General features: G+C 57.1%; 1 protein-coding gene across 3 annotated transcripts in view; it reads left to right on the top strand.

The window, feature by feature from the left end:
* LINGO1 (leucine rich repeat and Ig domain containing 1) overlaps positions 1-12,653 on the top strand; it is an 87,266-nt gene extending 74,613 nt beyond the window's left edge. For 2 of the 3 annotated variants that reach the window (XM_054531067.2, XM_024232138.3), the window contains one exon: positions 6,098-12,653. In XM_054531067.2, the coding sequence (XP_054387042.1) occupies positions 6,110-7,954 (1,845 nt within the window). In that variant the 5' untranslated portion in view covers positions 6,098-6,109 and the 3' untranslated portion in view covers positions 7,955-12,653. 3 annotated transcript variants of the gene reach the window in all.
* The last annotated feature ends 1,051 nt before the right edge of the window (positions 12,654-13,704 follow it).

The raw sequence follows: 13,704 nt of genomic DNA, 5'->3' as shown, positions 1-13,704 counted from the left end.
GCTGGGAAAGTGGTTGTGCCTGCAGGACAAGCTCTGGCCTCTGTCTCTCCCTTCCTTGCCCCCAGCCTGTGTCCCCATCTTTCTCCCCTCCCCCCACTCTGCTTTCTCTGCCTCTCCCTCTCCTCTGCAGCCTCACCCACCACGTCTCCCGGGTGTCTCTTGGTTTCTGTCTCTTTCCCTCTCCTGCTCTCCTCATCATTTCTTGGCAGTGGATCTGGGAAGAGCCCTGGGCAGACTTTCTGAAGTGCTCTAGCCCCCTTCCCAGGCCTGCCATCCTCCTCGCTCCATCCCTCCTGCTGCCCACTCAGTCATGGGCACGGCGGGCATCAAGGCAAGACGAGGACCGTGCACACCCACCTCGTTTCCCCGTGAAGAACTGCCCTGGCCACACAGCCAGGCTGAGCACCCAGAGGACCCTGGGCCCCAGCCTTCGTGGGGCAGACGCCTCCATGCCAGATCGCATGCCTGTGTGTGCAGGGGGTCCCTGTGGTCCCTGAGGAACGCTGAGTGGGAGCACCATGAAATACTGATACCATAAACCTAGAATAACTAAACTTGCCATCCTGTGCTTCAGCCAGCCGCACATTAGGTGAGATTCAGGTCCAGGCAGTAGCCGCAGGCACAGGAAAGGAGTGTGGTGGAAAAACACTGAGCACACGTGGCGCATGTAACACACCATTTTCTGGAAGTTGGGGAAAGGCTTTTGTCGGGTTTGGGGGCAGATGCCTGGGTGTAGCTCTCTGAGGACTAAGGCCTTCCCTCAGCCCTGGGGCCTCACCCTAGCACCACCCTGACAGGACAGCCCCTCCCCTGGCCTGGCCTGCAGAGTCTAAGCCCTGCGTCACACCAGGCAGCTCTTAGAGCAGGCAGCCCAACTAGGAGACACAGAGCTCTGCCACCCTCTAGCTTTGTGACCCAGGCCCAGGGCAAGCAAATTCCCTTTCAGAGCCTCTGTTTTTCTCATCCGTAAAATGGGTAAGAAAGATCTCTTTTGAAAGCATTTCTGAGACAATGGGTATAAAGCCCCAAACCTCAGCTGGGCACAGTGGCTCATGCCTGTGATCCCAGCACTTTGGGAGGCTGAGGTGGGTGGATCACTTGAGGTCAGGAGTTCAAGACCAGCCTGGCCAACATGGTGAAACCCTGTCTCTAGTAAAAATACAAACATTAGCCTGGTGTGGTGGTGGACACCTGTAATCGCAGCTATTTGGGAGGCTGAGGCCAGAGAATCACTTGAACCTGGGAGGTGGAGGTCACAGTGAGCCAAGATCTCGCCACTGCACTCCAGCCTGGGCAACACAGTGAGACTCCATCTAAAAGAAAAAAAAAAAGGCCCCAAACCTGGCCCATAGTAGGGGCTGTCCACGTGTTAGTCCCTCCCCTTTTCTAAAGAAGGTGTCTGGTGGATGAGCCTGTAGAGGATGCTGTGGGGGAGTCACGTCCCTGCCCCCATGGGCCTCCAGATGCTGCCTATGGCACAGAGTGATTCCTGAGCCCTCTCAGTGTTCTCTGAACGTGTCCATGGGTGATCCCAGGCCCCTTCCATCTCCCCTAATTACCCTCCTTCATCCTGAGACCCTGGGGGCACACCCTGAATGTGATGACCCAAGGAAGGGAGCCCACCATCCTGAGCCCCCCTCCCACAGGGAGATTTTTCCAGCCCCAGTGAAACTGCAATTTTGGGCCTGAGCCTCCCATTCCCCTTTACCCTTCAGCAAGGTTTGAGGATGTCGACCTTCCAGCTGGAAAAAGGCTAGTTTCTGGTGGCAGCACCCTCAGGGACACTGAAATGGAGCCCTTACTGTGCAGGCCAGAGAGGGCAGGCATTTCCGAGGTCACACAGCAGGCTGGCCACAGAGAACTGCATGTGTCAGGGAGCATTGCCTGAACCAGGCTGTATCTGCCCCGGGACATGAAGGAGGGTATGGCCGGTGGCCAGCAGCCTGTCCCTCCCACTGTGGGGGCAGCACAGAGCCTAGGGCCTGCCCTCTGCAGTGCTGGTCTGATGGCTCAGGGTCCCCCACTGCCTGAGCCTGGGAAGGACTCTGGATGCTTTAGGTTCTGTGTGTGATGCCCCAGGCACAGCTCTCTGCTGCCTGCCCACCTGCCTGTCTTTGATGTTTTATTTCCTTTGTATTTATTGGTTCAATTTTTAAACTCTTACCCTTGTAGGAAGCCCTTCAGGGGGCAAGGATCCAAAATAAAACACTGATTAAAATGCATAAAATACCTTTTCTTGACAGTTGCAGGAGTAGCCAGCAGAATGAACAGTGCCAGGATGGCAGGAGCGGCACATTGCCCACTCAGCAGTTTGGGTGACCCCTCAGACGTGACTCTGCCAGCATCCCTAGATGACAGGGACCCCATGGGGGTGGGAGACCAGGAGACTAGGCCCAGCGGAGACTGTGCCCTTGCTGTGCCAGCTTGGGCAGGCATCCCAGCCTCTCTCAACCTTCAGCTTCCCCACCGTTAGGGCAGCTGCATGTACGAGGCATGAGATGAGGCATCTCAGACCCCGTACCCTCCCAGAGCTGTCCTGCTCCCACGGAGCATGGCCCATGGCTCTGTGGGACCAAATGCCAGGCATGGGGGTGGCAGCTGAACAGGGCAAGGCTGACCAGCTTTTCTATCAATGTATTTCTTTTTTATTTTATTTTATTTTATTTATGTATTGTTTTTACAGATGGAGAGTCTTGCTCTGTTGCCCAGGCTGGAATGCAGTGGCGCAATCACAGTTCACTGTAGCCTCAAACTCCTGGGCTCAAGGGATTCTCCCACTTCAGTCTCCCTGAGTAGTTGGGACTATAGGTGCACCCCACCATGCCTGGCTAATTTTTAAATTTCTGTGGGAGATGGGCATCTCACTATGTTGCCCAGCCTGGTCTTGAGCTCCTGGCTTCAGGTGATCCTCCTGCCTCAACCTCGTGAGTAGCTGGGATTACAATGGGATAACAGTGGGATTGCAGCGCCACCATGCCCGGCTTCCAGCATACTTCAATTCCTCAGGTCTCTCATTGCTCAGTGGGCCTGATGTAGGGTTAGTCCCATCTGCAGGGCTTCCACCCCTGCAAAAACACTCATGCACATGTTTCCTTTCAAAGAACATTCACGGGAGTCTGTTCTGTGTCACACTTTACTCTGAGCTACAGACATGCTCTCTGCCCTTGGGTACCTCACTCTCTAGCAGGTGAGACACACACACCCCTGACTGAACCAGGATTAAACATACATACAGGAGAGAGGCCAAATGCTGAGGCTTTGGAGCATATTTCCCTCTTTGCTCAAGGTCACTAGGAAGCTCTCACCTTTCGTCATTAGGCAGGTCTTGGTGGCGTTCTTTCCTGAATGTCTTCCCTTTTTTAGCTTTTATCTTCTTATCATCTTGTAGCACAATTTTTCTGTCAGTTGGTTCAAATCACTTTGGGAATGAGGTGTGCTATATACCAATTTCATAAAATCACTACTATAAGAATAACAACGTTGGGGACAAGAGGTGATATCTGACTGAGTAGGTCAAGGATGGCCTCCTGGAGGAGGCGGCCTTTGGGGTAGAAGATTACAAAGGCTGCAGGGGCAGGAGTCTGGGACAGTTCTCCAGAAGAAGATGGCTTAGAGGTAGGAGTGTGCAGGACGAAGTCGGGAGGCCCAGGTGGCTTTGCTCAGGGACTGGTGGGAAAAGAGGTGGGTGGGCAGGTTGAGGCCAGGTGGTGCAAGTTTCCTGTGTGTCAGATTCGTGTCTGTATAAGAGGGGCTTACCAGCACCTCGGGGTGACCCATGTCCTCACTAGCCCCCCTCATTCCCCAGCCTTCTCTCCAGCAGCTCCCGCCACCCGCCAGCCCGGCCCCGAGCTGGATGCTAAAAGTCCTATTTACCTATTGAGGTCCCCAGCCTCACACCTGCGCCAGCCCCGACTGCCAGCCCAATTACTTATTGATCGCCTGTCAGGATGTTTGCTTTTCTGGTGGGTCACTGGAGCGTGTGTGACTGTGGAAAATAGCCTGGTGGGGGTGGGGTGGGGAGAAGCTGAACTGCAGAAGAGCCTGGAGAGAGGATGAGAGGGGCTGAAGGGAGGGTCAGGGTGGACAAAGCCCTTGGGGATAACAAAACCCTTGCAGATTCCATAACATGTCAGTGACACCCTGAATCCTCTCTGCTTAATCAGTGACTTAGTCAATCAACAACCACAAAGCTCCCGTCAGTCCTGGGAGACTGGTGGAGCATTTGCAAGTGTGTGCTTTTGTGGACAGACCAGAGCTCCCATCCCAGAATTGCTCCCTCTACTGGCTGGGTGTCCTTGGACAGCCACAGCCTCTCTGAGCCTCAGTTGCCTTAATGGCTGATGCATGGATGACAAGGATGGATGGCCTGTGGCCATGAAAGCAGGGGCTGTGTGAGGTGTGGGGAGGGGTGGGAGAAGGGCCTGAGCTAGGGCGGAGAGGTGGGACATCCAGTCTGGGCTTCCCCCTCCTGCACTGAGCCCCCTCCGGGCCATGAGTACAGGGTGTGGACACAGCAGCAAAGCCCCAGGGGCACTGGAGGCTGCAGTAGAGGAACAGGGATGGGTCTTTACCCCACCAGCAGCTAGATGACTGCAGCTTGGCTCCCAGAGGCCATCTGATCCATCCCTGGAGCAGCTCCTAGGGTCTGACCTACCCTCCCCTCACCCCCCTACTCACCCTGTTTGCCAGGCCAGTTTCTCATGGGGGTGGATGGAGAGAGAAGAGGGAAGGAGGAGATGGGAGGCAGTTCGGGGCAGAAGTGGGGACAAGTGGTCTCTGAACAGGGGGTGGGAGAGGGTCACAGAGGCTCCCACATACCCCTTGCTCACTCCACCTGCAGCCTATATGCAAGCTGGACCCCGCTCCTGTCACGGTTTCTCATGTCACCACCTCCCAAGCCCTGCATGGCTTCAGGGCCCAGCTTGAACAAGCCTTGGTGCTGTAGTTGGGGCAGACTCCTCCAGGGTTGCCTGGCTGTCCTGGCCTGTGGGAATCTGATGGCACCTTCCTCAGACTAGCGGCTGTGCAGAACTCTGGTACTAGGAAGAAGGTGATGGGAGCCCTGAGAGACAGACAGGTGAAGGCTGGAGGGTCTTTTTAAGGGGAGCACACTTCACTTCTTATTGGGTAACAGAAAACACTTCTTAGAGCAGCGGACTTCAGTTAGGCCTTGTGGATGGAATTTCAACAGCCAGGGAAAGGGCATTGCCAGAGGAAAGAACTGTAGGAGTCAAGACCAGGAGGCAGGAAAAGACATTCTCCGGGCCCTGGGCTCAGGAGCCTGAGCTGGGTCACCGATGGGACCCAGAGGAAGTGGAGAGTCACAGATCCCGCCAGGAGTCCAGGCTGGATTTGTATTTGCAGATGCAGGGGGAGGAGGGAGGGCAGCTTCAGGGCTGGGCCTTCTAGATGAGGGTGTCCCCCAGCAATCCAGGAACCCCATGAGTGACAGACCTGTGAACAGTGTCAGGTGCCATTGGTTTACTGCAGACCCAGCCACAGAGCTGATGGGGAGGGGGCATGGCGTCTGCGCCTGGGGAGGCTCAGGGCTCAGGGCTAAGCGAGTGGGGCTCCCAGCAGCCTCAGAAGCCCTGGCCATGCAGGCTAGGGGTAGCCACACTCCTGGCTGCTCCCCTCCGGCTTCTTGGGGGCTGTTCCTAGAGGCCTCAGCCCTTGAGCCCCTTTGATCCCCACTGTGAGCCCAAGGGCGGCTCAGCAGGTCTGGTTTTATCCCTGATGAGCACCAGGGGAGCTGTGATTCAGGGCAGGGTGTGTGCCTGGAGTCAACTGCCTGTGAAATGTAAAGGAGGTGGCGCCAATGCCAGGCTGTCTGAGGTGACCCACCCCTTCCCTGAGCCCCTCCATTCCAAGGATGCTGGGAGGGTCCTTTGGGAAGACTCCAGGCAGGGTAAGAGGCAAGGAGGGGGCAGCATGAGGAGGCCAGAGGCCCTCTGGCCTGGGCATCTGGATCCTGCCTCTCTATCTGCATCAGGGTCATCGTGACAGGGCAGGAGGGGCCCAGGTGGCTTGGGGTGGGGTCCAGACACACACAGCCCCCTAACTGCCACCTCTGTCCTGTGCTTGCTCCCGGTTGCAGGTGAGCGAGAGGATGCTGGCGGGGGGCGTGAGGAGCATGCCCAGCCCCCTCCTGGCCTGCTGGCAGCCCATCCTCCTGCTGGTGCTGGGCTCGGTGCTGTCAGGCTCGGCCACGGGCTGCCCTCCCCGCTGCGAGTGCTCCGCCCAGGACCGTGCTGTGCTGTGCCACCGCAAGCGTTTTGTGGCAGTCCCCGAGGGCATCCCCACCGAGACACGCCTGCTGGACCTAGGCAAGAACCGCATCAAAACGCTCAACCAGGACGAGTTCGCCAGCTTCCCGCACCTGGAGGAGCTGGAGCTCAACGAGAACATCGTGAGCGCCGTGGAGCCCGGCGCCTTCAACAACCTCTTCAACCTCCGGACGCTGGGTCTCCGCAGCAACCGCCTGAAGCTCATCCCGCTAGGCGTCTTCACTGGCCTCAGCAACCTGACCAAGCTGGACATCAGCGAGAACAAGATCGTTATCCTGCTGGACTACATGTTCCAGGACCTGTACAACCTCAAGTCACTGGAGGTTGGCGACAATGACCTCGTCTACATCTCCCACCGCGCCTTCAGCGGCCTCAACAGCCTGGAGCAGCTGACGCTGGAGAAATGCAACCTGACCTCCATCCCCACCGAGGCGCTGTCCCACCTGCACGGCCTCATCGTCCTGCGGCTCCGGCACCTCAACATCAATGCCATCCGGGACTACTCCTTCAAGAGGCTGTACCGACTCAAGGTCTTGGAGATCTCCCACTGGCCCTACTTGGACACCATGACACCTAACTGCCTCTACGGCCTCAACCTGACGTCCCTGTCCATCACACACTGCAATCTGACCGCTGTGCCCTACCTGGCCGTCCGCCACCTAGTCTATCTCCGCTTCCTCAACCTCTCCTACAACCCCATCAGCACCATTGAGGGCTCCATGTTGCATGAGCTGCTCCGGCTGCAGGAGATCCAGCTGGTGGGCGGGCAGCTGGCCGTGGTGGAGCCCTATGCCTTCCGCGGCCTCAACTACCTGCGCGTGCTCAATGTCTCTGGCAACCAGCTGACTACGCTGGAGGAATCGGTCTTCCACTCGGTGGGCAACCTGGAGACACTCATCCTGGACTCCAACCCGCTGGCCTGCGACTGTCGGCTCCTGTGGGTGTTCCGGCGCCGCTGGCGGCTCAACTTCAACCGGCAGCAGCCCACGTGCGCCACGCCCGAGTTCGTCCAGGGCAAGGAGTTCAAGGACTTCCCTGATGTGCTACTGCCCAACTACTTCACCTGCCGCCGCGCCCGCATCCGGGACCGCAAGGCCCAGCAGGTGTTTGTGGACGAGGGCCACACGGTGCAGTTTGTGTGCCGGGCCGATGGTGACCCGCCGCCTGCCATCCTCTGGCTCTCACCCCGAAAGCACCTGGTCTCAGCCAAGAGCAATGGGCGGCTCACAGTCTTCCCTGATGGCACGCTGGAGGTGCGCTACGCCCAGGTACAGGACAACGGCACGTACCTGTGCATCGCGGCCAACGCGGGCGGCAACGACTCCATGCCCGCCCACCTGCATGTGCGCAGCTACTCGCCCGACTGGCCCCATCAGCCCAACAAGACCTTCGCCTTCATCTCCAACCAGCCGGGCGAGGGAGAGGCCAACAGCACCCGCGCCACTGTGCCTTTCCCCTTCGACATCAAGACCCTCATCATCGCCACCACCATGGGCTTCATCTCTTTCCTGGGCGTCGTCCTCTTCTGCCTGGTGCTGCTGTTTCTCTGGAGCCGGGGCAAGGGCAACACGAAGCACAACATCGAGATCGAGTATGTGCCCCGAAAGTCGGACGCAGGCATCAGCTCCGCCGACGCGCCCCGCAAGTTCAACATGAAGATGATATGAGGCCGGGGCGGGGGGCAGGGACCCCCGGGCGGCCGGGCAGGGGAAGGGGCCTGGCCGCCACCTGCTCACTCTCCAGTCCTTCCCATCTCCTCCCTACCCTTCTACACACGTTCTCTTTCTCTCTCCCGCCTCTGTCCCCTGCTGCCCCCCGCCAGCCCTCACCACCTGCCCTCCTTCTACCAGGACCTCAGAAGCCCAGGCCTGGGGACCCCACCTACACAGGGGCATTGACAGACTGGAGTTGAAAGCCGACGAACCGACACGCGGCAGAGTCAATAATTCAATAAAAAAGTTACGAACTTTCTCTGTAACTTGGGTTTCAATAATTATGGATTTTTATGAAAACTTGAAATAATAAAAAGAGAAAAAAACTATTTCCTATAGCTAGTCGGAATGCAAACTTTTGACGTCCTGATTGCTCCAGGGCCCTCTTCCAACTCAGTTTCTTGTTTTTCTCTTCCTCCTCCTCCTCTTCTTCCTCCTTTCTCTTCTCTTCCCCAGTGGGGAGGGATCACTCAGGAAAACAGGAAAGGAGGTTCCAGCCCCACCCACCTGCCCACCCCGCCCCAGGCGCCATCAGGAGCAGGCTAGGGGGCAGGCCTGGGCCCAGCTCCGGGCTGGCTTTTTGCAGGGAGCAGGTGGAGGGGACAGGTCTGCCGATGGGGGTGGGAGCCTGTCTGCTGGGCTGCCAGGCGGCACTACTGCAAGGGGTGGGAGCCTGGCTCGGGTGTGGCTGAGACTCTGGACAGGGGCTGGGGTCCTCCTGGGGGACAGCACAGTCAGTGGAGAGAGCCAGGGGCTGGAGGTGGGGCCCACCCCAGCCTCTGGTCCCAGCTCTGCTGCTCACTTGCTGTGTGGCCTCAAGCAGGTCACTGGCCTCTCTGGGCCTCCGTCTCCACATCTGTACAAATGGGAACATTACCCCCTGCCCTGCCTACCTCACAGGGCTGTTGTGAGGAATTGATGAGATGATGTATGTGAAACACTTTGTAACCTGTAAAGCGCTGTGCACACGTGTGGGTGACTGTTCTCATTATGGTCATTATTATCTCACTGTGGGGGATGGGGCTGCCGAGGGGCCCTCCATGGGGGTAGGGCTGGGGGGTGTCGGGGGGAGTGGTGCTCCAGGGACTTCCAGAGGCTCCTCCTAGGACAGCGGCTGGGGCTGTGGCCGGCAGCACTGGCTGGAGAGGGGGGCTCTAGACCTCAAGGGGGTCCTGAGGCTGTGGGCATAGAGAGTCCCTCACCTCTGGTCTGGTGGTGGGTCTGACTGCCAGGCCTGATGGTAACAGCTCTACAGGGCTCAAGGCTTGGCTACCCAGTAGCCGGAGGCCCCCTACAGCATTGGCCTAGGCTGATGCAAGGATTGGGAGCACCAGATCTCCCCAAGCCTTCTTTGCACAGCATTTATCAAGCACCTACTGTATGCCATTTCCCATGTAGAGTGCCCAGGCTGTGGAGACTGGGAGAAGCAGTTCTGGGGCTGCCCTTGAGGCTTCCCAGGCCCAGTCTGGTCCCATCTTCCACCAGGCCATGCTCTGAGACTGTCCTGGGCTGTTAGGGCTTCTGGGTTTGGGGGCTGGGATCCACCTGCACGTGAGCAGACCTGGAGGCTCAGAAAACAGCCCCCCACCCGTTGCTTCCAGCCCTGCCCGTTCAAACCAAACCCAGCAGCTCCAAACTTGACCCTGGAGAGGGATGCCCCTGACAACACCGTGTGAAGAGCCAGGCAGTCACCTTTTAAGTTTCCCATTGGCCATGGACCTTGACCCAAAAAGCTGGGCCAGTAGGTCAGCCAGCAGACCACCCCCAATCTCTGTCAGGAAGGAGGGGCTTCAGGGTCAGGGAGGCCTGGTTTCTCCTTTCCAGGTTCCCTCTTTCCTTGGGAACTCCTTGGGTCCAGCCCCATAGTGGACCCAGGGCGATCCTGTTACTCATTCTCCAGGCTAGGGGAGAACTCCAGCGATGCAAGAATCAATGGGCACAGATCCAGCTGAACGTGGAGGGGGAGCAATAGGGAAGTCAGCACTCACAGCAGGAGACTTCCGGGATGCAGCTCCTCCCACCAGGGTTCTTCCCAGGGCCCACGCCCCCACCCACACTGGCACAGCTACGTGCCTAGCACCTTCTAAACCACGCCTCTGGTGGGATGGCATGGTGGGCAGAGTCTTGTATGGAGTTGGCACTCAATCACTTATTCATTCACTCAATCTAAAGGCATCTCTGAGAGGCTGCTTGCCTCCTGGTTCCAGCTGAAGCAGTTGGTAGCCATAGCTGGGCCAGCCTGCCCTCTCCCCCCATCTCCCAACCACCACCTAAGACTGCCCCTGGTTCTGGGGGAGGCTCAAGCCCTCTGAACTATGGCTTTATCCCCTGAGAAGAAACAGGATCCTCTCCCCATAGGATCCTGGACTATTGGTGTGCAATGGTTGAGGGTCCCTGTGGGCAGCCTAGACTAGTGATTATAAGTCTGTAAGGTTTGAGGTCAGGTCTGAGTTTGAGTTCCATTTCCAGCACTTACCAGCTGCTCGGCATTGTTACTTAACTCCTGTGAGCGCCAGACTTCTCGCCTGTAAAACAGACCATGTTACTTGTTCTGGTCATTAGGAGGATGAAATGAAGGCACGTGGGTTGGCTTGTGGATTGGTGCAGTGCCTGCCATTCAGTCAGTCCTCTACAACTGGCAGTGGTGATGATGACCCCACTCTTACATAGATGCAGAGGGTGAGGGCCAGAGAGGGTGGCAGCTTATCCTAAATCGCACAGCTTCTAAGTGACCGATCTGGGGGCTGGTTCCAGACTCCCAGAGCCACAGACTTCTAAAACTGACTCAAGCCTTCTCAGAGCCACTTCTGGGCAGGAGAGCATTCAGAGGAGCACGAGGGACAGGGGGAGGGGTCCTTGGGTCTGTATACAACAGGAGGTCATGTGAGTCTTCAAGAACCCCACAAGCCTGCCGCTCCTCCCGGGAGAGACCGGCGCACGGGCCCCCTCCATCGTCCCAGCCCTGGAAGCCCAGTTGGCACTGTCCTCTGCAGGAGGCAACTTATATGGGTTCTTACTAACCCCTCTGGGATGCCTCAAGTCTGGTAAGAGCAGGGAGGTCAAGGGGCCAATTTATTCCTGGCTACTGGGAGAGAACGGCCCCCTGAGGAAACTCAAGAACATGAGAAAATTACTAGGTTGTTTTCAGATGGGGGCAGGATCAGTTTGGGGGAATGTGAGTGCCCAGGGCCCATGGACTGGGTTTGCCCAAGCAGAGAGGACTGGGGACTGGGCAGAGCCCAGGTGGGTTTTAGTCCAGGTGCAGCCCCTTCTGAGCTGTGTAACCTTCTTCTGTGGAAGAGGGTCAGGAACTCAACTGCTGCTAAAAGCACTGCTGGATTTAAAGGGCATCGTCTGGGAAGCCAGGCTGGAGAGGCTGCTTTCTTCATGCCTGGACAGCCTCTGAGACGGGGAAAGGAGGAGAAGATACTGCCTTGCCCTGGCACACACACAGCTGGAACCGGAGCCCAGAGGTGGTTTGAAGGGTCAGAGCCTTTCTGGGCCACCCACATTCCCCCAGAGCCCTGATGGCCCTGCTCTGCCTCAGACCCCATGGGGTGTTGGAGTCAGGACGCCCTGCTGCCTCAAACCCTGTTGGGAGCCCGCTGCTCTGCTCACCTTTTAATCTGGGGCCAAGGGGATGAGGTTGGAAGAAGCTGTTGGGGAAAAGGCAAGATATTGAATCCTGAGAGTCCAGCCTGCTTTCCAGGAGACTGAAAGAGCAGCACAGCCTCCAGGCCTGCTCCTCTATGAGCAGACATGCCTGAACCAGAAAGGATGCTGAGACTGGGAACCCACCCTTGACATTCAAGTGGACCTGCCCGAGGGCGGCACCAGGAAGATGAGTATTAGAGGGAGCAGCGAGCACCAGGACCCTTCCCTGGTTTACCCCTCACAAGTCAGAATACAAGGCTCAGAGAGGGAAAGTAACCTGCCTAGAGTCACACAGCACAGTGGCAGATGGAACGTGAGCTTTGGAGTCAGGCTGACCTTGGTTCAAATCTCACCTCCACCATTGAGTCCCACATGCAGAGTAGGGTTAAATCCTATGTTTATAGGGTGTCTGGGAAGATCGAAGACAGTGTTGTAAAGTGCCCACCTACACAGGGTGTGGCACCTGTTGGGTACATTAATGACCACTGTTACTAGCATGACATCTTTATGGGCAAGCAAGGGAGTGGTAGCTGAACTCAAGAACTGGTAGGGTAAGGGACTGTGCGGGACACAACAGGGATGGCAAATGGGTTGGGGTAGAAGCCAAACCTGGCCATACCCTCTGCTTTGCCACTGGAGGCCTCAGGGCTGTGTGGGGAGGATAGAAGCAGACTCCAGCCCATGAGCCCTGTTTGCCCAGGAGAGAGAGTGGCTGTGCCCTGGGGCCCTGGAGGACAAGGAGACAGGGGAATATGTCACAGAGAGCAAGGGAGAAGGGGTAAGAGGAGTGTAGGCCCCTGGCTGGTATCAGGAGTCCCTGGGGAAGTTCTGCCACCAGCTGGCCAAGGGCCCTTGAGTCTTTTAGGGTCTGAAGTCAGGGTTCGTGAGGTACAAGGAACAGGGAGCACAGCCCACTTGGAGCTAAGTGATTTATGGAACCCTCAGAGAACCTGCTTCCATATCACCTTTCCTGCTTCTTTCCCCAACTTTGTGCCCTCTGATGACATCACAGCCTGTACAGGACTGAAAGTCACCCACCCACCCCCGCCCCAGCTCCCATTCAAAAACCCCAAGCTCCGGCCTCCTTTGTAGTCTGGCTAAGGCCTTTGATTTCTTCATTCCTAGTCTCCAGAGAAAAAAAAAAGGCTGAATGGTCACTCACCAGCCAATCGGTTGACTGCCTTGAAGTCAGGTGCCCATCCCCTTGTCCAATCAGCTGGGGCCAAGGAGCTCAACCTTGCACAAGCCAAGTTGGGGCGAAGATGGTGCAGAAAGCATGAAGGATTGGATCAGTTATCTATTTCTGCATAACGACCACGCCCACAACTTAGTGGTTTAAAACAACTGTTTATTTGTTCCTAGCTCTGGAACTTGGGCAGAGCTTGGTGAGAACAGCTCATCTCAGTTTTGTGTGGCATCGACTGGGGAGACTTCACTGCCGTTGAAGGTCCCAGATGGCTTCTGACCGTGTCTGTTGCCTCGGCTGGGAGGCTGGAAGGACTGCAGGGCCGCTGGCTCCTCTCTTTCCGCATGGTCTCTCTGAGTTCTAGACTTCTTTAGGGTATAGCTCAGCACTCCAAGATGACATAAATGGAAGCTCCCAGGTCTCTCGAGGCTGAGGCCAGGCAGACCCATAGCACCACATTGGCTGCATTCGATTGGCCAGGGCAGTCTCACATCCCCCTAGATTCAGCGAGAGGGAGGACAGAGCCCAGCTCTCACCAGGACAAGCTGCAGTCACACGCAAAAGGGCACGCAGGGTGTGAGAGTGGTCACAGCCACCTTTGGAAGTCACTTTGGAAGCCCCTGGAAGTCACAGGGACCTCTGTGGTGACTTATTCCTTTGAGGAACCACTCATGGGTGCACAGCCCTGTACGGTTTGCTCAGGAGTAGGGGGCTTAGAGAGAGATGGTGACTGTCCCAGCGATCTACAGCTGGTAAGGAAAGAGCCAGGACCTGAACCCAAGTTTGCTGTGCAGTCTGAGTCCCTTTCCATAGCGAGGGTATGGGGGAAATATGGCAATAATCACAATAGCTACTGTTCATCGAG

Source organism: Pongo abelii, chromosome 16 (genome assembly GCF_028885655.2).
Source record: "Pongo abelii isolate AG06213 chromosome 16, NHGRI_mPonAbe1-v2.0_pri, whole genome shotgun sequence".
Taxonomy (NCBI): Eukaryota; Metazoa; Chordata; class Mammalia; order Primates; family Hominidae; genus Pongo; species Pongo abelii.
The sequence above is the reverse complement of the archived record's forward strand: the minus strand, read 5'-3'. Positions and strand labels throughout refer to the sequence as shown.